Genomic DNA, 24987 nt, shown 5'->3' on the forward strand with positions numbered 1-24987 from the left:
TTACTAATAAAGTACCAGCTTCCCCATCCACCACAAGCTGTCCTACGGCTTGGAGCAAGGGAGAGACAAAGTCCTGATTAAGGTTCATTAGGTCCCCGGTGAATTTTAATGACTTTTTCAGTTTGATCCCCGGAAGCAGGCAACCTCTACCCTGCCTGTGTAGCTAAAGTATTAATCTGTTGATAAACCTCTAAAAAATATTATAAGCATTGTCTCATGGGAGCAAAAGTTTCTTCTCCCATTAACGTATCAGCATCGCGCGGGAGGTTAAGAACTCCGAGGCTGTCTACTCCTCTCCGCCTGTTCACCACCCTCTCTGCACATTCTGATTCCCATAGCAGTAGTCTCCCCCAGACAAACAAGCCCTGGCAACAGCCGTCCAGTCATCAGGGGAGAGCGCACTGCTGATAAAAGTAAACACTGGCGATCGAGTAAAGAGAGCCTAGAGCGGAGCCTTTAAAACCTTAAAAGATAAGGGCTCGCCTGCCTTTGACTGTGCCCCTGAGCATCCCGTTGCTCAGCACCAGGAAGCAGGAGGGAAGGTTTTGGCTCAGCGCATTAGCTTGTGACAAGGGATGCTGAAGGGAGATGAAACTTTGGGCTCCGGGTCCGGCGGCACTTAGAGGTGTTCTTAGCGGTATTGGAGACGTGCAGTCAACCTGGTCAGGAGACCCGTGTGACTTTTTCCCCACTGTAAGTCTTGCAAAATATACTCAGAGCTCACCCTCACTTTCAAATTCAGATGACAAATTCTTACTTTCCCTCCTCTCTGCCTGGCCTAGTTCTTCCTGATATTCGGGGGTGGGGGCAATGGCCAGGTCACACGAGAGGCACTAGGCAGGCGATTAGCGGGCCCTGCAGGATCTAAACAATCTGATCAGTCCCCAAAGAGGGAAAGCTTCTGCGGGGACCTTCAGAGGACCTTCGGCTGCATAGTGGTCCTTCATACACTGTCCTGCTCTATCCCGGGTTTCTAAGTGAACCGTGCATCCGGGGAACCATGGACAAATGTCCTGGATTATTCTAAAAGCTTCTCCAGCGGTTCCCTTTTTTACCTTTGAGCCCATGGTCTGCAACATAGACTGAAGCATAATTTAAAAAGGTCTCTCAAGATTCAGACCGGCCCGGATTTTACTTCTGATGAAAGCAACTCTTCCTACATACAATTCCACGATGCGTGCGCGCTCAACGCTGTAGGAAGTCCCCTCACCTGTCAGGGCCATCCCTCCCTACTCAGGTGCCGGTTCGGGCTCCACCATGCGGAGTCCAGCGCAGCTCTGGGAGGATCGCCTGACGAGAGAAGGTGGAGGATGGGAAAGAAGAGACTTCACATGGAAAAGGGGGTCAGGAGGACTCCCGAGGCCTGATGCCCCAGGAGGGCAGGTCTACTTTCATGGTGCTTGGACTGATTGCTACAACAGCAGGAGGAAATTTCAACTGGAAATTCCATAGGCAGAGACACATACAGCTCAACCCACCGGTGCCCCATCAGGCCTTGGACTGACCCCATCACAGGGGTGCACAACCACAGAAAGCCACCAAGGGGACATATCAACGAAGAATATCTAGAAACAGAGTGCAGAAACACGGGCGTTTTTCTGGGTTCATGGCCCAGCTCGGCCCTAGCAAGCAGGGGTTGCAGGGAAAGGCCACAACTCCCTGAACATAGGTCCCGGGGCTACGGCCTTGCCTGTAGCCTCTGGCTCCTCACAGATGCAGGTAGAAACCACACTGTCCGCTTGGCTAAGTGGCTTCACGGCTTGGCTTCCAAAGAGGATAAAAGGTACGTCCATGCAGCCTATGGGCCCGGGTTGGCCACCTGACTCTCGGCCCTCAAGAGGCCTAGCCAAAGATCACACAGGGGTTCTGAGTGGTCTGAGGCCTGGCAGCCTGTATAAACACACATGTGTGGCTGCCAGGGTTGCCTATATAGACACACATGTGTGGAGGGCTGCCAGGAAAGGCACCCACGTGTGCTGGGGAAAGGCCACTGCTCTCAAAGCTGCGAAGTCTGCTGCTTACCAGCCCACCCTGGTCTTTGGGGGGCAACTGGCCCTCTGGTTGGTGGGGGTAGGGCCACTCCAGGGCCAAGGAGGATTTGAGGGGCTTAGAAGAGAACTTGTTAGATAGAAACTCTCACTCACAGAGGTGAGCACAGCTTAACCAACAAGCAGACACACACATGCACACACACACACACACAGACACACACACAGCTCCCTCTTTCATACACACACACTTCTCACACATGCACACACATGCTCAGACCCCACATGCATGCATACAGCCCACACATATGCACACACACCTCTCATACACATTTACTCAGTGTTTCCCTGATACATATATGATTTATATACATTGTAAAAACATCAAAATACATTGTAAAAACATCAAATTAGCACGCAAACTTCTCTTTACTTACTGTAGCTCTAGCACTCTCGGGGTACATGTGAGGACTCTCTCATTCTTCCCCGAGCAATATTTGATTTGTAGGTATCGGTATCAATGCAGAGATTAAGGGCTTCACCATCAGCTCAGTACCAGCAACCTAGCACTAGCGTAAGGGCTCAGGAGCCGGCAGGCGGTCATCCCAGTGGCCCCAGGAGCATACTCTCTGACTGACCTCCTTTGCCTCCCGCCTCATCTGGGGAGTCTCATGCCGGGTCTGGAGGCCCAAGTGGAGCAGGGAGCCCCAGCTCTGACACCTTGCTGATGGTGTTTGCTCAAGGGCTGGGGGCGGAGGGGGGGGGCTGAGGACTTGAAAGCCTTCCTGATTCATGTTCATTCCTTCTGTCTAAACACAGGCCGGGCAGTCTGGGGAAGGGCTCTGAGTCAGGCTTCAGTGCAGGAGGCCTCTGGCCTGGGGAGGCTTGTGGGAGGCTCCCACCCTCATGGGAGCTGGCGGGCCTCAGGGTGCGGGGAGACCTGGAAGGAGGTCCAGCTCCGAGAAGTGCAGGCCCAGCCCTACTCCCTCTGCCAGCTGTCAGCTCCACAAGGGAACTTCTCCATCCTTTCTCTTTGTTAGAGAGCGTGGCCATGGGGGAGCAGGCGGGTGGGGTTGGGGGGCGTCTGAGCCTAGCCTGGCCTTCTGAGCAGCCCAGATGTTCCACGTCCCAGCACCCCTGGGTCCCTCCTGGGAAGTGACACCCGGAGTGGTCGCCCCTGCCAGTCTGCAGTTGGGGAAAGTGGAGGGCGGATCCTCTGTGCCTGCCCGCTGGCTGACAGGTTGGCCACAGTCTCGGGCGCCCCATCTGGCTGGTTTGGAAGTTTAGTCTCCACCCAGAAGAGCCGCTCCAAGTTCTTCCATGAACAGAGAAAGTTAGGCGGGCGAGTTGCAACACTTTTTTCTTAACCCAAAGTGATCAAACTTCGGGCTCCCTTCGCACCGGTGGTTCTCGGAGCTCAAGCGGGCGTGGGAAGGCAGAGGACCCCGGCGCGGGCTCCGAGGGCCCCCAGCCGGCCGGCCCGCGCGAGGGGAGAAAGCCCAGGGGCGCCGCGCCGCCCCTCGTCCGCTGCCGCCCCGGCCCCGCCCCTTCCTCGCGGGCCGGCCGCTGGCCCCGCCCCCTCGCCCGCGGCGCCCAGTAGGAGGCGGGGGCCGGCCCCGGGAGCGCGGCGCCGGGCTCTGATTCGCTGCGGGCGCCGCGGATCGACAGCCTCCGCGGTGCCTGCCCGGGGCGAGGGAGGGAGAGCGCGGGGAAAAGCGAGCGGCGCCGGGCGAGGTCCGCAGTCCTCGGCCGCGGCTGGCGCAGGACCTGGTTCCAGCGAGCGCCCGCGGGGAGCGAGTCGCGGGGCGGCGGCGGCCAGGAGCGGGCGAGAAGGACGCCTCGGAGGGGGAGGCCAGGGCGCGCCAGCCGAGCCGCCCCGCGGGCCGCGATCGCGCCCCCCCGCCCCGGGCCAGCGCGCCGGCCGCCCCCCGCAGAGGAGCCGCCGCCGCGGAGGAGAACGGGCCGGCGCCGGCGCCCATGACGCCGTAAAGTTGTGCGGTGCCCGCTGCGTCCGCTGCCCGGGCCGTGCCCCGCGCCCCCGTGCGTCCCAGCGCCCCCGCGCCCCCGCGCCCCCGGCCCGCGCCCCGCAGGCATGGACGTCCACACCCGCTGGAAAGCGCGCAGCCCGGGCGCCCCGCTGCAGCCCTCGTCGCCGCTGCTGCTCCTGCTGCTGCTGCTGCTGTGGGCGCCGCCTCCGAGCCGCGCAGGTAAGGGCGCCCCGGGGCGCCGCACCCCGGCCTCCCCGCCCGCCCCTGCCACGCCTGCAGAGCTTCCCCCTTGGCCTGTGGAATGCACGGGCCGAGACGACGAATGCCGCTCGCTGGGGGCCCCCGGAGAGGGGGCCGCGCCAGCCCTCCCCGCCGCGCTCAGCCTCCTCCCCGAACGTGCCGCCGGGTGGGGCTGTAGCCGGGACCGAGCCAGGGCTGCGTGCTGGGTCCAGCTGGAGGGTTGTCCGCGAGGTGGGCGAACTTTTGTCCAGAAAACTTGTCTTATTCTCTGTCCCATACAACATCGCGGGCGTCCGACTCGGGTCCACACAGCCCAACAGCTGGAAACCGGGAAGGGTCGCCCCCTAGAGACACAGCCCATCAGTTTCCAGCGGGGACTCCTGGGGTGGGGGGAATCCCAGACATTTGAGCCCCACTATTGAACTTCCCCCTTGGACACCCTCATTCTAGGTGGGCGGGCGCTCTGCCTTCCCCGGGGACAGCGTTTCTTGCAGTCCCGGTCATCTAAGTGTTCAGGGGCACGGAGGAGGAGCCCCAGTAGGGTGGTCCTGCTCCTAATCTGCCCCCAAGCCTCCTAACCCCAGGGAGGCAGCTTTTTGGGGGGTCTCGGGCCAAAGTTGGGATGCATGGCGCTAAGCCAGGAGATGGCTCTGGATTCCCGGCCGAGTGGGGCTCAGAGGACTTGCAGATGTAATTCCTCTGCCAGGGTGGGCCCTCCGAAAGAGCCCGCTTCCATGGGAGGGCGCTGTGAGCCAGGGTGCAAGGCCCAGCCTGGATTCTTGCAGCTGGGCTTGCTCTGGCCCAGCTCCCCACAGGGGTGTCTTCTACGCCTCACCTTTGGAGGTTAGCTGTGGGAAGGGTCTCTTCACAAACCCTCCAGCAGCAGAGTCCAGGAAGTCCCCCGTCTCCCCATGGACAGGATGGGTGTGAAGGCCCCTGGTTGCCAGTGCAGGGACAGGGAGAGCGATGGGCAGCAGGCTGGAACATGGGCACAGTGGACAGCTGGACCAGCCCGGCTCTGCTGTACTCTCCACGACTTGGAGACTAGGGAGAAGCACTATTTCCCACCTTCCTCTCCCCAAATAAAATAGTCTTCTTTTCTCCTGGCGCAAGCAGGGGCTCAAGGTCTGAGCAGTCATTGGGCTGTGGGGTGGCTCAGGAAGTCCTGGGGAAGGAGAGAGGATCTGACCTGGGTCCCAAGGCCTGGAGCCCTGTTCCTGAGCTGTCACCAGCCCCCTGAGACTCGGGGCCTTGTGCTTCTCCAGGTTGAGCTGAAGATGGGGAACAGGAGGAGCCCCCACCTCTGCTGCTGTGCTCAGGGGATCCCACTGTGCCCCAGGCTCAGCCCTGCCCTAGTTCCTCTGCAGATGTTTCTTGTAGGGTTGGAAGAGGGAAGCCTTAGGGGAATCCTCACCTCTGGAGTCTAGGGCTGGGTGCCCGGGCTAACTGTGCTTTCCAGGTTTAGACCGTTTGCTCCGTTCCCGCCCCCGCCTTCCGCCATCTGCTCCCCCTGATTGAGGTGCAGCCCCTTGGGAGGACACGTGTGGGTCCAGGGTGGCCGCCTGGCTTGTGGCTGTGGCGTCGGACATTGTGTTTTGTTAAAACAGACTTAGAGAAGCCGCTTGCCCTGGGTAGGTTTCACAAACCTCTCTCCACCCCCAGGGTGGGACCCATTTTGAAGTCATCCTCAGCGCAGGGCCAGAGGGGCCCCCCGCTGTCCACGCGGGGTGCTGGGGAGGCGGGGGAGCCACCAGCAGGCCCTTGTTCTCGTCTCTGTCTCGGCCTCTGCCAGATGTTTTCCGAGTTTTCTGGGAACACAGCGCTTTTTCCTACCTTCTTCTCGGCCAAGTGGCGAAGGGGTGAAAAGTTAGATTGCATTTGGGGCCGTTTAACGTCGTAACGGGGAAGGAAAAGATGGGAAGCGAAACGTGACCCCAATATTTGGAAATTGAGGTCATCTCCTTGGTGCACCATTGGTGGGCTCCGGTCATGTGGTTGCTTTTTTTTGCAATAATTCGTGGGGAGAGTCGGCCAAGTTTTGAGCGACTTGACAGATATCAAATGGTTAAGTTTCCTCTGACTCAATCCAGTTGGCTGCAGACATTCTTCCACCCTAACCCTCCCCTCCAAGAGCAAGTCGGTGGGAGGAGCCAGCAAGCAGCGGGTGAGCTCCCTGAAGCCTCCTGCAGCTGGTCCCCATCTCCCCGGCTGGGGGGCTGGCGGTGTGGTGCCGCTGTCACTGCCCACGCTGTGGCCACCAACTGTGGCCACGGGGTTGCCTTCTGGTGCCAAGCTCACAGCCTGTTATCTGTGCTCTGGCTGGAGCCTGCCCTCACTCCACCCCACCCCACAGATGTTTCTGGATGCTCCTCAAGGCCACGCCCTTAGCCTGAGCAACAGATGCCCCCCTCCCCTGCCTGCTGGCTGCCGGCCCCTCCCTGCACCGCCCTGTCCTGCTTCCTGGGTTCTAGACTTTGTTGGGAGGAGTAGGGGGTGTGAAGACGGGACCCTCGGGAGCCTGGCTTGTGTGTTGAGTCCCCAGAGGGCCAGGGATGAGTCACCGATGCCTGGGGGTCTCTGCACCCCTAGTGATCCTGAGCAGAGGTGTGGGTAGTTGGGCGGGTCAGCTGGTCACATGTGCCTCTCGGAACAGCTTGGAGATGGGAATGAATCTTCCGGTGCTTGTTGGCCCCTCACTCGGGCTGGGGAGGGGACAGAGGCCCAGGAAGCAGGGCCAGGGGCCCCAGGGCCTTGACCTTGCCCATAGGGCCCGAGTGCGTGGCCACCCTCCTGCCGGTGTGGACTCCACTCTCTGCCATTTATCTTCCTGGTTCACATCTGCCTATCAGCCGTCCCCTGGGAGAGGCCCGGTGCCCTGCGCTGGGCCGTGGTCGGGGACCCGTCTAAAGGGTCCCTGGGAGGGGTGAGGTGTTCCATTTGGCCAGCAGGGTTTGCATTCCTCCCTCCCTCCCTTTTTCTGTCCCCTTCCCTCCCACTCCCTCTTCCCCCACTCTCTTGGGTTTCTACGTGGACGCCCTCGTCCATCCATCCATCCGCAGGAGCCAGTTGGCTGCCGTCTGCGCTGCTGCTTCTTGGTAGTGTGGCCCACCACCGTCAGCTGCAGCTGCTTGGCCGGAAGCCTTTGCCTTTGCACCTGGCCTGGGAGACTGGGGAGATGGAGGTGGGCGGGGCCCCGGCGCCCCTTCAGCAGTGGGCACTTTTTGTTTTACTCCCAGGCCCCCACGGGACACAGAGATCTGGAGGAATAGTGTAGACGGGTTAACGCCACCTCACTGGGCCAGCTGGGGCTTCCTGGAGGAGGGGGCTTCAGACTGGTCCCCACTCCTTGCCTTTTATTGCAGAGACCATGGCGGGGCGGCGTGGGGGCTCACTCGCCTCCGGCTTTAACCTCCAGCATCCCTCCTTCCTGGCAGGACATCCCACACTTGTCCCGGGATCACCGCTTCCGTTGGTTGGAAAGCCCCTCCTGGGAAGGGTTGGTGGCCCGAGGCAGGGCCTGGCGCAGGAGAGAAGGCTGCCCAGCTCTGCCACAGCCAGGGGCCATGCTTGGCCTGGGGTGGGGGCAATGAAGGGAGGGGCTTTCCTTGGCAACCCGGTTGCTGGTGGCCAGGATGGGTGACGGCGAGCCAGTGCCCTCCTGGCTGTGTGTCCCTGCCTGTGGCATCTCTGGTCACTGTGCCTCAGTTTCGCTTTCTGAAAACGGGAGAAGTCACACTCCTGGCTTTGAGGCGCGGCACACGCAAGCACTCTGTGGGATGCCTGGTCTGCAGGAAGCCTGTGAAGGGGACTTGTCAAGATCCTCGTGTTTAGTAGTAATTTGCGGTGGCACAGAGGATTGTGTTCCCACAGTCCTTGTCAAGAGCCCGGGTTCTAGAGAGGAGGCGCTGGCCTAGGACTCCAGGCTGGCATTCGCCCCGACCTGCCCCAGGCCTCCCTGCAGGTGGACGACCCCAGACCCATCAGGGCACTGAAGCGCTTTACCAGCTGTGCTCAGGAGTGTGTGTATGTGTGTGTGTGTGGGGGGCGGGCATGCATGTATGCAGTGTGACTGCCTGCAATCCCTGCGTCTGTGTGTGCCTCTGTGTTTTTGTGTCTGTATGTGTAACATGTCTGTGTGCCTGTGTGCTTGTACGTGCGTGTATACGCCTGCAAACACACATCTGTGCATGCATACATGGCTACCCAGCTGTCTCGAGGTGCCCCTGCATGCAGTGCTGGGTGCATGTGGGGCCCCCCTCGGCACGGGGAGCTGGCAATGGTAGGGGTCCTGGAGACGCGGAGCGACTGCAGGCTCGGGTTCTGCCGCAGTGTGGGCTGGGCCCAGCCAGGTCCCACATTTTTTTTTTTTTTTTGTTAGTGGTACTAGGGATGGAACCCAGGGGCATTCTACCTCCGAGCTACACCCCCAGCCCTATTTTTTGGTCTTTTTATTTTTGAAACAGGGTCTCACTGGGTTGCGAAGGGCCTCGCTAAGTAGCTGAGGCTTTCTGCGAACCGCGATCCTCCGGCCTCTGCCTCCCAAATGCTGGGATGACAAGCGTGCGCCGCCACGCCCAGCCAGGCCCCACATTTGTTGGGGCTACTTGGGTCCTCCTCATGGGCAACCCATAGTCGTCGTGGGACATGGCTTGGGGGAAGGACAGGAGGCTTGGTGAGACAGCTGGCTTCCCATCCTGGCTCTAGCTCATACCAGCCTGTGCACTTACTGGCCCGTGCCTCAGTTTCCCTGCCTGTAAGAAGGGGCTGATGATTGTAACTGCAGCAGGATCTGTCCTGAAGGTTCAACGCACAACTTACGCAAAGCTCAGAGCAGGTGCCTGTTACTGCTGCTGCGACCCCAGAGGCCCCAAGGCAGCGGAGGCCAAGGCTCTGGGTTCTTGGCTCCCTGCACCTGGCTGCGTGAGTCACCCCCCTGGGTCTGGTCCATACGTTCCACTTGAGAACTGGTTTTCTCTGGGTGACGTGACTGTATGGGGGGTCAGGCCCCGCCCTGGGCTATAGGAATCGGCCTTTGAATGGAGCTTGGATGCATGGTGTGGGCATTGGGGTCGCTGGGTGTCATCCATTTCAAATAGACAAAACCACCAGCTTCTTATCAGCAGAGTTGCTTTTTCTGGAAGATTTCCAACCTGAGTAATAACTCCACATTAGTGGTAAGTGTCACCATCCTTCAGTGACTCAGGCCTAAGACATGGAACCGCAGTCTGACCCACTTTTCTCAAAATTTAATTATGCAGTGCTGCAGGGACGGGCATCCGGCCCGCTTGTTTGCTGGGCGTCTCTGGCTATGTTTTATGTTCTATTTCCTAGACCTGTGTTCTTTTGGGGGGGAAATTCAGTCTTCAATCCTTTTCTCTCTTCCCTACTAGCATGTTGGCACTCAGGATTCTGGTGACCTCTTTATTAAAGAGAAAAAAAAAGCCACAAAATTGCATCAGAATATGTGTATGGGGGGAGTGATTAAAAGGACAGTGTGACCCTTATGTTGGGAAAAGAGGGGTCTCCCAGTGGAAAAGGGCGAGCCATCCCTGGCATACAGGAGCTTCAGTGCAGTGGAGAATCAGGCACCCAGACAGGTGATTTTATCAATGAAGTGCCGTTAAAGTGAGAGGCCCCAAACGCTGAAGGCCGTGGGCCAATAGACGGAGGCACCTGCCAGTCCAAGTGTGGCACTGGCCAATCAGGGAGAAGCCTGCTTTTCTAGGGTGTGGCTACAGACCTGCCTGCCAGTGGGTACTTCTGGGGTCTACCCTTGCGTGTTTGAAGGGAGTGCCCCTCAATGGAGGTACAGGGCATGCTCCCGTGTACTCTTTTTCTGGCTTCTGCAGATGAGGAGTTGAGGCTAGGTGTGACCAGCTGGCACCAAGCAACGAAAATCGTCCTCCTTGGGCTAAGCACTGGGTTCTTGGTGCCCCAATTCCTGTGGCCTCCAGCTGGCACTCGAAACCAGGTGAGGTGGGCGTAGACTGGCTCAAAGGCTTCAGACTTTTGCTTGCTGTGGGAGAATGCCCGAGGCAGCCCACGTGCTTCAGGAAGAAGGCAGTGGTCCCGGCGAAAGGTGGGTGGCGTGAAGCCTCAGCCTTGGTTTCTACTAGATTAACCTAAAGGGTTCACCCAGTCCCTTTTCGTTGGGAAGGCCGTGGCCCAGCTGTGTGCAGATGGCATGCGGAGTCCTGGCTTGGAGCCTGTTGTGGGGGGACAGCGGATAGTCCTGTGTGAGGAGAGCTGACATGCTGCCCGAGGGCCCTGGGAGGGTACAGCTCAGATTTGCAGGCACAGGAATAGGGGCTCACCCCACAGACTCATACCAAGCAGGCCCTGGGTCCCCTAGAGCTCGGTGTGATCCGGCAGGCCAAGGCCAGGGTTGAAGGGCCCTGATGGAGGTGTGTGTCCATGAACTCTGGCCTCCCTCCCAGCGCTGGGGCGTTGCTACAGTGATCAGTTCCCACTGCCAGTTTTCTTTTCTCTTTTCTTCCTTTGGGGACAATCTGAAATGCCAAGCGGGTTCCAACTTCCTCTTTCTGTGCTCCCTCCCGGGGAAAGGGGGACAGGGCGGGGAATAGGATCTCTGAATGTAATTGTCCTCTGAGCATTGACTAATAATGTTATTTAGGGTCAGGTCTCAGTGACCGTCAGTTAACTCACGAAGTACTGTCTGGGCAGTGGAGGTGTCTCCGTTGAGACCCGGGAAGCCAGTGGCGCGTCCTGGGCCTGCGTGGTGGGGGCGCCATTCGGGTGGGAGCAGATGGCTGGCGGGTGCAGGGCCCAGGCACCTGCAGAGCCAGCTGGGCAGCGTGGGGGCGGGGTGCCAGGTGCTGCTGCAGTGGGGAGGTGGTGGGAGAGGAGTAGAGTTGCCCCCTGGAGGGGGGCAGTGCCCCGGGGACGTGACAGCATCTGGAAGATTTTCCTATCACATCTGGGATGGGGGCAGTGCTACTGGTATCAGTGGGCAGCTAGTCCGAGGGGCACCCCACAGTGCGTGGACAGCCCCAGCCCCAAGGGTCAAAGATGCTGTTTTTGAGGAATCCTGGGGTCGGGTAGCAAAGGTGAGACTTAGGAGCATCCCTCTCTATGGCCTTAAAATAGCTCATCTGATGGATGAGAGGAGGGCCAGGCCTCCAGTGGGATTTCAGTTTCTCTTTGTGGGATAGGTCTATGAATCCCCAACTCCTCTGTGCATCAGAACCCTTGGGGTAGGGTCATAAGCACAGCTTTCTGGACCCCAACCTAAGAGTTTCTGGTACAGATGACCTGAGGAGGGCCCCAGGAAATGACATTCCTACTAGACTCCCAGGCTGCGTGGTGTAGGAACCGGGAGCAACACTTTGAAATCCTCCAGGGGCTCAGCACCCTTCATGCTGGGGGTTTGTGTTTCAGTATGGAGGGCGGTGGCTGGGGAGGATGGAGAAGGCCCCTCTGCTTTATGGTGGCCTCCCCTGCAGAAAGGAGCAGTGGGCCTCAGTTTCCCCTCTTGCCCAGAGGTGCCCTCACTCTTTTCCAGAGAGGAGACCCCGGTTATTCGGCAGACCGCTGTCTGGGCAGGTCTCAGGAGCAGGTACTGGAGTGCATGTGGGGGGGTCTCCTAGAGAAGGGGTCCCCAGGGGCTGGCTGTGAGAGTTGGTAATGCCGTTGTTACTCTGGGGAATTTCAGACTCAGTGGCGCCCCGTGTGTTCCCCAGGGTTCCGCAAGGAGCAGCCCACGTGACTAGCCTTGCCCCCACCCTCCGGCCGCCCACCTATTCCCCCACCCCTGATTTTACTCCCCAATATCACCTCCTCTCACTGGCGACCATTTGGAGAGAAACCCCTGAAAGACACAGGCTCTGAGCAGAACTCACGCGGTCTTGCGGGGTGCTGCCCGACTGTCGGTGTTTCAAGGGCGGTGGGTCTGGGGTCAGGAGAGCTGGGGCTGCCTGATGCCTGGGGCTGGAGCCTCTGCACTTTCTCCTTTGTGAGATGTCAGTTTGAGGGGCTCAGATCTGGGGTTCAGAGAGGTTCAGGATCCGGGAGGCCCTGAGCCCAGAGGAGGAGGGCGGCCGAGTCCCAGGACTTCCCTACGCGGCACTCTGCTGGCCGCTGAGCAGGACCCTACCTGTGCGCCTGGGCTCAGCACCGCCGAGGGCCTAAGCAGCCCCTCTGTGCCCTGGTTTCCCCATCTGCAGAATGGGTATAAAGATCACACCTGTCTCTGAGGCCTGCTGGGCGGACTGAAGAGCTGTAGCCAGTGTGTGATACACATGGCATCAGTGTGCGCCCCTGTGGAGGTCACATCTGGGGCTCCCTCACCAGAGGTCCAGCTGCATGGGTGGGTGGGGGCAGGACCCTGTCTGCCTTTCTTTAGCTTTTTTTTTTGTGTGTGTGGTACTGGGGTTCCTGGAAACCCTTCTACCTCCGGGATACACTCCCAGACCTATTTTATACTTTTTATTTGGAAACAGGGTCTCTTAAGCCAGCAAGGCTGGCTTCGAACCTGCGCGATCCTCCTGTCTCCGCCTCCCAAGCGCGGGGATTACAAGTGTGTGCCACCACGCCCAGCTTTCTTCAGCATTTTTAAGTTCAGGCGAGGCGTGGGCTGGGCTCTTCCTGGGCAGGGGCACGCCTCCCCAGGCTGTGTTAGAAGGACTTCATTTCCCCGTGGACTCCTCTGTGGGGCTGGACAAGACCCAGGGATTGCCCCCCTGTCTTAGAGCTGGTGGCTCCCTGTCTCTGGGGACCCGGATCGATCGGTGCTGAGCCTTGGAAACTAGCAGCAGACACAGATGTGGCCAAGTTTGACTCAGCAGAGTGCTGCGTGTGAGACCCAGGGGGGCCACCTGGTGTCAGGACACTAGGGGCCCTGTGGGGGTGCCGTGTCCAGCTTCTGGAGAGCTTACCCAGGCTGTCCTTGTGTGCTCACTGTAGCTGTTGCGGGGCTCCCCCACCCTCCAGGAACCCCAGATACAGAGGGAGGGCGCTGCCTCTACCCCAGGGCCACTGGACTTTTGTAGAGAGCTGGGGTTCTCCGGCTTTGTCCCTGCCTGGGGCTACCTGAGGTTTTCTGGGCTTAGGGGAGTGAAGGGGAGTGGACAGGTCCAGCCTCCTTCTCATTGGGCCTTGAGGGGCTCAGCAAGGGGCCCTGGGTGAGCGGAGCCTGCAGAATGGGCCTGGACCACACATAGCCGTCACGGGGGTGGGGGGGGGCTCACAGATGTGGTTCCAGGGTCTGGGTGGGGCCCGTGGCTCCAGGAAGACCCCGCAAACCCCCTGAGTTGAGGCACTTCCGGGAAACCCTGAGCATAGCAAATAAGAGGTCTGGACCTCCCTCTGGGCCTTTCTGTTCTTGCCAGCTCAGTATAAACAGGTGACTTTTTTTTTTTTTTTTTTGGTGGTACTGGGGGTGGAACCCAGGGGCTTGCTACCTCAAGGGTACACTCCCAGACCTATTTTATACTTTTGTTTGGAAACAGGGTCTCACTAAGTTCCTGAGAGCCTCACTCAGTAGCTGAGGCTGGCTTCGAGCCTGTGCGATCCTCCTGTCTCCGCCTCCCAAGTGCTGGGATTACGAGCGTGCGCCACCAGAGAGTTTAGGGAGTGTTCAAGAGAAGGAGTAAATGGGGAACCCTGGCTTCAGGGGCCAAGAGAATGATCTGACCCCTGGCTGTGGGAGTTCAGATGTGCTTAACCTCTCTGATCTAAGGTAGCTTAGCAACATCAGAGGCGGTCTCAGGGCCCACCAGGAAGGGGGCTCTGGGAACCAGAGGGGGCGGTACAGCTGCGATGTGTTGCCCTGCGCGCATCTGGGTGCCCTGCGTTCTCTGCAGGGTAGCAGGTGCCAGCGTGGACTGCCGCTGAGGGTGATCTTTGTTACTTACTATGGCTCTTCATTATTATCGTTGGTGGAAGGCCTGGGCCGGCATTGGAGCCTCTGGAGGTATGGGTGAGAACTGAAGGTGCTGCGGGCGGGCGCAGCGGCCTCCCGACTCAGAGGCAGCCAGGCCTTTAGTGCGGAGGGGCTCCCTTCACCATGGGGGTGAGTCTAGCAGGGCTCGGGGTGTGGTTTTCAGGTAACACTGGGGTGCCACGGAACTCTTCTCTGCTGCTCTAGACTCCGTTTCTCTGCCTAGGATGGCGGGGGCCTGCTGGAGAACAGGCCCAGACCCCCAGAGGAGGAATCAGATGCCTGATGGGCAGGCTCCAGGAGTTGGTGGGCTGGCCTCTGGCCACGGGGCATCTTGCAAACAAACTCGGACTTAGAGGATTTGGGGTGTCTTGGGGTGACAGGATGGTGTGGAAGGGGTGAGCTTTGCAGCCTGGCGGTGGGCCTGGCACAGTGCCCTGTCACTGGGAAGGGAACCTGGCCATCTTGAGTCTCCACCATGGGGGATGGTGTTCAGACCCCAAAGGTCATAGCCTGGGGGCTTCTAGGGACCGTGCTGTCTCCAGTGCCTTTAGCAGGGTGGGCTCTGCTGACTTGCGCTTCCAGAAGGCCTCAGGTGGGGACGCTCCACCCTCTGTGGGCACGTGGCACCCACACTGGAAGGTGCTGGAACCTGGCCCCCATGCCTCTGATTTTAATCCTGCGGGCCCAAACCCAGGGCTCTGAGGGCTCCCCAGTCCCAAGCCTAGCAGTCATGGAAGAACGCCACCTGAAGTGGAGACGCCCCCTCTTTTCTGCCTCTTCAGCCTGCCCCAGCTCATCAGTGTTGCTGGGACTGTCCATGGGGCGGGTAGTGCCAGGCCTGCCTCAGGTGCCCTGGTGGGGGCCTGGCCTGTCCTCAGGCACCCACGGCTCCCCAGGTCCTCCTTGAGGACATGATCTGCCTGCCGTTGCTGGGCTGGCCTGGACGATTGCTCTGGGAATGGGGCACTGTCCCCAGGCAGGGCCAGGAGCGGGGTGGCCGAGAGACATATGGGGTGGTGGGCTTAAGAGGGAGCCAGGGCCCCTCCTGCTCCCCGCTGGCTTCTGTACCCGGAGCGGTGGGAGAAGAGGGTCAGGTGGTTGCCTCGCCTGCCCTGGTCTTGCACTTGCCCTGTGATCAGGTCGGACAGCTGAGCAGGGCCAGTCTGGCCTGGGGGACAAGGGCTACTGGGCTCCCAGCTGGCTCTGGGGTCCTGACACTCTCCCAAGTCTGGGAACTAAGCCAGGAGTCAAGGTAGGAAGAACACAGCGTAGGAAGGCATGTGGCTTGAGGATGCTCTCCCTGGTGAACACTCCCTGGACCTCTGCCCCTCCTCCCCTCTGCTCTTCCTCCTCCCCTCCCCTCCCCTTCCCTTCGACCCCCTGGTCCCTCTTCTCCCTTCTGCTCCTCCCTCCACTTCCCCTCCTCCCCTTCCGTCCTCCTGCCCCTCCTCTTCTCCCAGGGGCTCTCACACTGGTTTGTCCTGATGGCCTCTTTCTAAGGCAGGGGGCACCACCCCAGTTCACAGGTCAGAAGGCCCACAGGACGCCTGCAGCGGGTGAGGGGCAGGCCAGAACCTTCAGGCCAGCATCTGAACGTGGGAATGGACTCTGTCCAGTCCCCTGGGAACACGCTGCATGGCAGAGTCGGGGGCGCAGTCACCATGTCCTTCTCCTTTGGGGCTGGGGAGGGAAGAGGTGGTGAGGCCGGTGGTGGCCGCCAGTGGCCCGGGATCTCACGGCCTCCCCGTCTCCTGGCCCGGGTAGGGGTGCCGGACAGTTTTGTGAGGAGCAGGGCCTTCTGGTTCCTGTCGCTTGACACCTCTCTGCAAGGCCGCCCCAGCCCTGCTCATGACTTGTGAGAGGAGCTGATTCCAGCTGGAGCAGAGCGAGGGTGAGCAGCCAGGCCTGAGTCACCGTTTCCACTTTCGCGGGAAGGAAGGAGTGATAGGAGGCCTCGTGGCCAGGTGGGTGCTGCCTGCGGAGTATCAGTGGACAGCCGAGGAAAGGGTGTGGGTCTGTGCTGGACACATGCTGTCAGAGTGGGGGCGGGGCGCTGTGAGCACCCACCCCCACCCGTGGGCAGGGTGGGGTTGAGCAGTCCTCAGAGATCCCAAGAGTTAAGCTGGTATAGTTTAGCCATAACCTCACCCGGGTCAGGGAAGCTGGATCAGGGCACAGTCCACATCTTTAAACCATCAGCTTTTCAGAAAAGGAAAAGGAAAATCCTGGGAGCCTGTGCCCTGAGGACCTTGATGTTCCGGCCCCTTTGTCTCATTAGCATTTCCCATCTGCCAGCGAGGGCCCTTGGGGCTGTCTGGGCTCGGCACACCAGACTATCACGCCTGGTTTTCTCTTAGACTGGATCTTGAGTCTTAAGAGAATTTTCTCCTTGGGTAGCCCCCCATCTCCACTGCATGTGAGAAGATTTCAGTGTATTCATAGGCCAGGGAGCAGGGTGTACACGTGTCAGCAGGAGTGTCTAGTTGTGGGCCACCTTGACAGCCAGATCCGCAGTAGCCAGAGTGGCAGTGGCTTTGATCCTCCAACTCCAGCGTCGGGCTGAAGACTGAGCATGGGAGGGCCACCTAGAGGCCAGGAGTGGCATTGCATCCCAGCTCTACTGGGCATTGTTCAAACGCAGTGTGGCTTGGGTGGCTGGTGCTACAGCGCTCACGGAGCGGCCTCAGGAGTGCCACTTTCCTCTGTGCCCCAGTTCCTCAGGTGTAGAGTGGACAGTGCCTGTGCCCTTGCTAGGTGTGGCAGAGCCTATGCAGGCACACTTGAGATCGCCGTGGAAGCAGGTGTGGTGTGTGGAGTCTGTGGCGTCTCCCACTGCTGCAGTGTACGTGGTGTTCAGTAAGTCGTTGCTGGGCTGAGTGAAATGGTTTGCAGGCTATGGGTGTCGGCCAGACCAGAGTTTTGCCACATTTGCTGCTAGAGATGTTGGGATGCCTGAGAAGCCCCGACTCGTGGATGCCTGGGGGAGGATGGGGGGTCCTGGATGGGTGACCCAAGCTTTCCAGATGTCCACCTCACGTCTGGCAGAGCCAGGTATGCTGGGCCTGATTCCCCTACAGCTGGACACAGTAGGTACCTGGGGGTTGCCCACAGTCACTCAGATTGTGGGGGACGCCCTCCCGGGGGCTCGGCCCTGGAACCTGCCTGTCAGTGAGGGTTGGATTGGGATTCGTGGGCTCATTCTGACCCACATTGAATGTAGACCTGGACTTGGCCATGTATAGCATGCTTCACATAGCAACTGGAAACATCCCAGCTCTTTGGGGGATCCCCAAGCAAATGGCCCGTTTTGGGCAGGGTGCCTGTGTGTGTGTAACACATATCTACGTAGGTTCCTGTCTTCCCGGTGTCTCTGGTCACTCCCATACGCACGTGGCTGACTAACGTCCCGCGCCCTCCAGGATGCTAGGTACGCCGCCTGTGGCTTTCGCCCCTCCATGGTCCCGTGAGGTCGGTGTTCTGCTCCACCGCTGGGAGGACCTCCCCAGTGTTGGAGCTTACTAGGAGCAGGCCTGAGGTTTACTCACAACTCTGCGCTCCAGTGCCCCCCTCTGTGGTGCCCTGCTCACCAGCCAGCCCTGCCCATCTCCCTGAGCATTCTCCCCGTCACCTGCCGGCTTAGCTCAGGTCTCTCCCCTGGAATCTTTCCAGGCCCCTTTACCCAAATTCCTCCAATTCCAGGATCAATTGTCTCACCGTTTAAAAACGTCCAGCCGGGTCCTGGGATTCTTTAAATACCGTCAGCCCCTGCCTGCTCTTTCTCAGGGCACTCCGCACATTGAGTCCTTACCTTGAAAAACTTTTGTTCCCCAGGCCTAAAAGGCAGGAATAGGATTGCGCAGGGCCCCTGAAGGATGCCAGCTCCTGCTCCTGCCCCACAGACATGGACATGTGCTCGCAGCCTCCCTCCCAGGCCGGCCGCTCAGGCAGAGGCTGGGGCTGACAGCATCTGCCTCTCGTGTTCCCTGATCTCGTCCTCCGATCCCGAGGGGCCGAGCTTAAGTCCAAACAAAGGCAGCAGGCTCCTGGCAAGTGCCTTTCTCCATAAACATCGGTGCCTGGTCAATATCTTGGCCAACAAATAAATTCCTCTGCAGAGAGGTAGCCTGGTCTCTTTCCAGTCACTTAGGAAAATATTTCCTGGTCTGATTTCTCCAGCGATTAGCAGCCAGCGCAGAGCCGCAGCAGGAGCGGCCTGGCCGTCCTCAAGGACCAGAGCTCACAGACCCCGCCCTGGGCTTAAGCGTGTCATTCTGTCACCCAGCGCCGCTGCCACCTTCTGTGTCCCTGGGACTTTCCTGAGGACCAGGGGCTTCGGGCTTGCAGGTCCCCCCCCCCCCCTGCGCCCCTCTTGATTCCTGCACAGGCCCCTGCCTGAGTGCTTCTGAACCTCCCGGTGGGGACATTTTGTGTTCCTTGGGCCTGGGGGGGCCGAGGGTGGAATTGGGGGCAGATGGAGAGGGTGCTCAGATGGAGGGCTTCCTGGGAGAACTCTCCACCCTCCTGTCCTCTGTCAGCTTATCTTGCCTCTGATCTCCTGCCCGGCCTTGGCTCTGAAAGGAGGCGGGGACGTGCGCAGCTGCCAGTTTGGATGGGAATGGGCTGATGTGCACGGAACGCTCTGGTTTGCAGAACAGGGCTCCGGGCCTGTTGTCAATCAGTCCTCGCTGTGCTGTGGATTCTGTGCCAGTCTGTGCTGTGGCTCTAACCCCTGAACTAGAAGAGCCTCGTCAGTTCATTCGAGCCAGGCCTCATGGATGTCCGCTGCACACCTACTGTGTGCCCTGCCTGCTGCTGGGCTCCGTGACCAGGACTTTGCTAGAACCACTGCTTCTGAGTTGAACTCGGCAGGGTAGAGGCCTGCATACCTACTGTGTGCGCGTCGTTTGGCCGGTGGGCCGGACATGGCCGTTGCCAGGAGCACTTGAATTCTAGCCCCAAGGAGAAGAGCTGCGTCCCAGCCTGACTCGGGTGGACCCGAGGCCTTGGAAGCACCTGCCACCTCGCTGTGCCCCTTAATTCTCATTTCGCCTCAGTGTCGAGGAAGGACCAGAGCTGGCCCGAGTTGGGATTGGGAGGTCAGAGGTCACGGTGGCCATGATAGCATGAGTGACCGGGCTGGCCCCGTGTCTCCCGCGCAGCCGCCTCTGCAGGGGTGCTGGGGCCCAGCGCTGGGTGCAGAGGGGCTGGGGGATTCTTGGAGTTGGGGGACATCCTCACGTGTCTGAGTGAGCACAGTGCAGAGGCCCAGAGGAGGAGAGGTGCTCTGCTGGGGAAAGGAGCTCCGCCAGGGCCCCCCAGGACTGTGAAGAATGTGGAGGGGGTCCCGCTGGGGAGCCGGGTCCCAGGGAGTGGGACACACAGCCCCTCTGGCTTGAGTTTTCCTTACTTCTGGCTCCTTTTAATGATGCAGATTGTTTGATGCAAAAGGAGTCATTTCATTATAACCTTTTTTTTTTTTTATGGGTCTGGGGATGGAATCCAGAGGCATTCGACCTCCGAGCTACACCCCCTGCCCTATTTTTTATTCTTTATTTTGAAACCGGGTCTCACTGAGTTGCAGAGGGCTTCACTAAGTAGCTGAGGCTGGCTGTGAACTGCGATCCTCCGGTCTCAGCCTCCCAAGGCTGGGATTACAAGCGTGCGCCACCACGTCCGGCTGTCATTATAACCATTTGGGAAAATATGAAAATATAAAGAAGAAAATCAAAATCCCCCATCATCCCCCAACTCAAAGTCTCATGGATTCTGAGTACAGAGAACAAGGATGAAGGTGTGGGGTTGGGGGAGTCCGTGGATCGCTGTTGCGCCCCTCCCTCCCTGCAGGCGAGGGTCTCAGAGCCTGCACACAGCTCTGCACACGACCCCTGAGGCCAGAGTGCACACATTCCTTTTTTGTTCATGACCGCTGAAAACCATTTAATTAACTAAAGCACCTCCGAGTGTTGGACATTGAGGCCATTTCTGTTTTTGATATTCTCAGCAAGGGATGGGCGAGGAAGCACACTTCCCGGGCTGCTCCTCAGCTGCCGCCACTACCAGAATTCTCTCCCATCCTTCTTGGGCTGCGTTTGGGGAGCGGAACATCTCGGGGGGCCGGTGAGCAGCAGGTCTCTGCTCCACACAAGCCAGTCAGATGGCGAATGGAGGGTGCGTGGCTCCCGTCTGCCCTCAAAAGCCAGGACGCTGGCAGGGATTAAGGCTTTGGTAAAGGCGGCAATTTCATGTGGGCTGGGAAGGAGGATTAGTCACTGAACTGGGCTGGGTTAGTGAGGAAGTCACCAGGGACGAGGGGTTTGGAGCCGCTTTACTTTGTACTGAAATGCAGTCCAGATGGATCAAAGATGTTAACTTTAAGAACGAAACCATAAGACTATTAGAAGAAGGCATGAGAGACTGCGTTTTATAATCTTGGGATAAGAAGGCCATGCTAGGCCAGGCGTGGCGGCGCACGCTTGTAATCCCAGCATTCCGGAGGCTGAGACTGGAGGATTACAGTTTGTGGACGGCCTCGGCTACTTAGCGAGGCCCTTTGCAACTCAGTGAGACCCTGTTTCAAAAAAAAAAAAAAATATATATATATGGACTACACAATAGGGCTGGAAGTGTAGCTTGGAGGTACAATGCCCCTGGGTTCCATCCCAAGTACTGAAAAAAAAAAAAAAAAGAAAAGAAAAAAAGAAAAAGAGGTCATTCTAAGTAAGACACAAACCTCCGAAATTATAAAAGAGAAATTTTGACTCTATCAAAGTCAAGATTTTTTGGGGGGAGTCTGGCCAAAACAAAATAAAAAAACCCCACCCATCACTCTAAGAAAAGAATACACACACACACACACACACACACACACACACACACACACACACCCCAGAAGGGTTGTTATGTTATAATATGCAAAGAGTTCCTACAAATTTATTTGTAGGAAAGGCTTGGAACCAAACTCAGCAGACATGAAGAGTTCTAGGGGAAGAAAGATAAGGAACTTTTAAATGTGAGACGATGTTTCGCCTAATGAGGAAGGCAGACAGGTGGAACCCCAGGAAGGTCCGTAGCTGGGCTGGCCAGCTGCCCAAGGAACAAACCCTGAGCCTGAGCCCGTCGGCGTCAGGAGGGGCCACGAGCGCCCACTGTTGCTCACTCAGCATCCATCAGAACAGTAGAATGCACGTAGGTTTTGACCCAGCCATTCCGCTTCGTGGCATGCTTCCTGTCAATACACTCACACACGTGTGCAAGAACCATCCTTCAGTGCAGTTGGGAAGAACAAAGGATTAAAACACCCAAATGCCAGGCGTGGTGGTGCACGCTGGTCATCCCAGTACTTAGGGGGCCGAGACAGGAGATCGCGGGTTCGCGGCCAGCCTCAGCTACTTAGTGAGGCCCTCCACAGCGCAGTGAGACCCTGTTTCAAAATAAAGAAGAGCCGAGTGTGATGGTGCACGCTTGTAATCCCAGCATTTGGGAGGCTGAGACAGGAGGATCGTGGTTCGCGGACAGCCTCAGCTACTTACTGGGGCCCTTTGTAACTGAGTGAAACCCTGTTTCAAAAATAAAGAATAGCCGGGCGGTGGTGGCACATGCTTATAATCCCCGCGCTTGGGAGGCAGAGACAGGAGGATCGTGCTGGTTCGGAGCCAACCTCGCTGGCTTAAGAGACCCTGTTTCCAAATAAAAAATATAAAACAGGTCTGGGAGTATAGCCCGGAGATGGAAGGGCTTCCAGCAACCCCGGTACCGCCAATAAAAATAAATAAATAAATAAAGTAAATAATAAAAATAGGGCTGGGGGTGTAGCTAGGAGGTAGAATGCCTTTGGGCTCGATCCCTAGTACCTCAAAAAAAAAAAAAAAGAATTAAAAAAATAGAGATAGGGTGTAGCTCAGAATGCTCCTGGGTTCAATCTCCAGTTCCTCAAAAACAAAAACAAAAGTTGTGCACTTACAGGGAGACCTGGTGTGACTGGGCTTCAAGATGTGCTCTGTGAGAGGGTGGAGGATGTTCTGCACAGGGTGGACCTGTCTCCATCGAGGGGGAGGACACAGGCTTGTAGTGTATTGATCATGGGGAATGAGGCACAACACTGGGACGTGCAGTTTTCCTCTAGAGCCGGCGCCGGGTGTCCAGGGCGCGGCTGTCATTTATGTCTTTGGAAAGAGGTGGATGCGTCCTCCCACACGTGGGCTGCTGGGAAGTGGGCGGGTACGTAGACAGCAGAGTGGCGTGTGGACTCAGTGCTCCGGGAGACATAGGCCTTTCTCGCTGTCAGATGGCGAGGCGACCGTTTGGCTGGAATGCCTTAGTCAATTAAAATAATTTGTGGTCTCAAAACTAAAAATTCAGAAAAAAACAGGACCAACCCAGGAAGGGGCTGGCTGGCTGGTGAAGCTTTGGGGATAGCAATGGGCACCCACAGACTTTCAGAACCATGGCTGCCCTTTCCGTCCTCTGTCTACCTCTTTGCAGGTGGGGAGACTGAGGCTGGTACATGCGTCCCCTAAAACTGCTCGGAAAATTGAGGCCTCTGGGACTGTTCCACCCTGGTGCATGGCTCTCTTCCTGGGAGAGCGAATTTGGGCCTTGGATGGATCTACTCAGGGCCACTCCTTCCCAGTTTCATTAAAAACTCATTGTAAGCTGGGTGTGGTGGTGCACACATGTAATCCCAGTACTTGGGAGGCTAAGACAGGAGGATCGTAGGTTCAAAGCCAGCCTCAGCTACTGAGCGAGGCCCTCCGCAACTCAGTGAGACCCTGTTTCAAAATAAGGAATAAAAAATAGGGCTGGGAGTGTAGATCGGAGGTAGAATGCCCCTGGGTTCCATCCCCAGGACCACAAAATAACAAAACCAAAGCCCAAACTCATTGTAAATACAGCTGTCCCCGTATCCATGGGAACACATTCCAAGATCGTTAGTGGACACGAAACTCCGGAGAGTTGCAAACTCTCTCTATAGTGTGTTTGATCTTGTACAGACATATCTGTGATAAGGCTTAATTTAGAAATTAGGCCCAGCAGAGAGCCACAATGACTGTGAATGAAACGGAACGACTCTACCAGTATACTCTAATGAACGCGACTTAAGAGTGATGAATTATTTGTTACTGGAATTTTCCATTCCGTAGTTTTGGACCTCACCTGGTGGTGGGCGCAGGACCTCAGCAGGTGACCAAAACCATGGAAGGAGAAGGCATTCATGGCGCAGGGACAGCATGCATCTCGACCGCCCGCCGGCTGTCCGCCGTGGGCCCACGCTGTAATTTTCTTGGGCTGTTCCCCTCACATCGGAGGCGGGTGGTTTCCGACCGGTCGCTCTTATAAACAGCGCATGGGTGAACATCTTTCTGGCAAATGCTTTGTGTCTCTGCTTCTTCCTTAGGGTGAGTTCCTAGGTGCTGACTCATGTGTCCAAGTGCAGGAGAACTTTAAAGTCTTTTATTGCAGTCTTATCCCGACCAACAGTGGACACTTAGCACCTGGGCTTTGACACCCCGGACCATGCTGCCTGCAGGTGCTAAATCCAGGCGGGCCCCGTGTCCCAGAACTGGGGTTCTTCACCCCATTAGAAACCCGGCACTCCTCCTTTCTGCTCCTGGAGAGGTCACAGGGAGCGGTATTTCGTGTTTGGGACCTGGCTTGGCCATTTCTTGGCGCCTGTGACATGTCCCTTGGGATTTAGGTGGGCACCAGCCTCCTGGTCTGGAGAGTGGAGCAGCACTTCCTGTCCCTCACGGTCATTGTGGGAAGACGAATCCTTAGGAGCAATGTATGCGTAATTGGACCTTTGAGCCTCTCCCCCTTTACTACATGACGGAATCTTCTAGACCCCAGTAGACACCTATTAGGTACCAACTACGCTCTATCTTTCCTTCCTTTTCTAGCCATCTGTATCTGTCCAGTCCCTGCTGTGTCCAGCAGAGCAGACGGGATTCCAGGGTGCCGGCCACTGAGTGGCCCTGCTTGGGGCTCACATTCCACCTTGGTGCACCTTTCGGGATGGGGTGGAGCCTGGAGCTCGTGTCTGGGGTGCAGAGCACAGGCAGGAGGGGGTTTGTCCCTCTCTCTGGTTGCAGCAGCCTACATTCGTGAACGAGGTGTCCAGGATGGGAAGGAGCCCGAGCCGTTCCTCAGGCCGGCCTCTCCTGGGGCAGCGGTCTGGCTGAGCTTTTGCACCTGCGCAGGTGGCTCTGGGAGAAAGACGAGCTGTCTGCCCTGGAGAGAACTTGGAGCTTGGGGGCCGGGAGGTCAGCGGGTGGTGCTGGGGGCTCCTGGGTGGAAGGCGGCTCTGAGCCCTGAGCTTCTGTGGGGTGCAGCCTTTAGGGTGTCTCCCTAAGTCCTCGCATGGTCACGGGTTCACTTAGTCTCTGGGAAGCTGGTTTGGAGTCACAGTTCATGGCTCTGGAAAGTTTCTCAGGTCTAGTGATGGTCCTGGGGGAGTCATGTAAGATGTTCCTCCACGGTCAGAGTGACCCAGGGCAGTGTCTTTAGACTTGTATCTTATTGTTGGATAACATAATTTTAGTCAGACGCGTAATGATGAAGTCATCAGGGGGGCAGAATGGATTCACCAGAAAGTTGTTCACCCAAGTGTTACTTATAATAACAAAGAGTTGGAACAAGCCAACTCTCTAGTGGAACAGAAATACCCCGGGATCTGCCTCAGCCCGTGGGAGAGCAGTGCCATCAGGGCATCTGGGGAGGGCGAAGGGGCCCGAGTGGACAGTGGTCACTGTCATTGTAGCTGGGAATGTGCTCTGCTCAGCTCCACCTGTCACCTCCTCACTCTGCAGCACCCAGCAGGCGTCAGACCCTCTCTGGGGCCGATTGCCTTCTATTTCTAAAGCCATCTTTTCTT

General features: G+C 57.9%; 1 protein-coding gene across 2 annotated transcripts in view; it reads left to right on the forward strand.

Moving 5' to 3' along the window:
* Nucleotides 1-4080: 4080 nt before the first annotated feature.
* Nucleotides 4081-24987, forward strand: part of COL5A1 (collagen type V alpha 1 chain) — a gene marked incomplete at both ends in the record, with an annotated part of 157856 nt that continues 136949 nt past the window's right edge. For both annotated transcript variants that reach the window (XM_080709655.1, XM_080709656.1), the window contains one exon: nt 4081-4195. In XM_080709655.1, the coding sequence (XP_080565781.1) occupies nt 4081-4195 (115 nt within the window). The remainder of the gene's footprint in view (nt 4196-24987) is intronic.

Source organism: Muscardinus avellanarius (assembly GCF_963383645.1).
Source record: "Muscardinus avellanarius genome assembly, chromosome: 13".
Classification (NCBI taxonomy): domain Eukaryota; kingdom Metazoa; phylum Chordata; class Mammalia; order Rodentia; family Gliridae; genus Muscardinus; species Muscardinus avellanarius.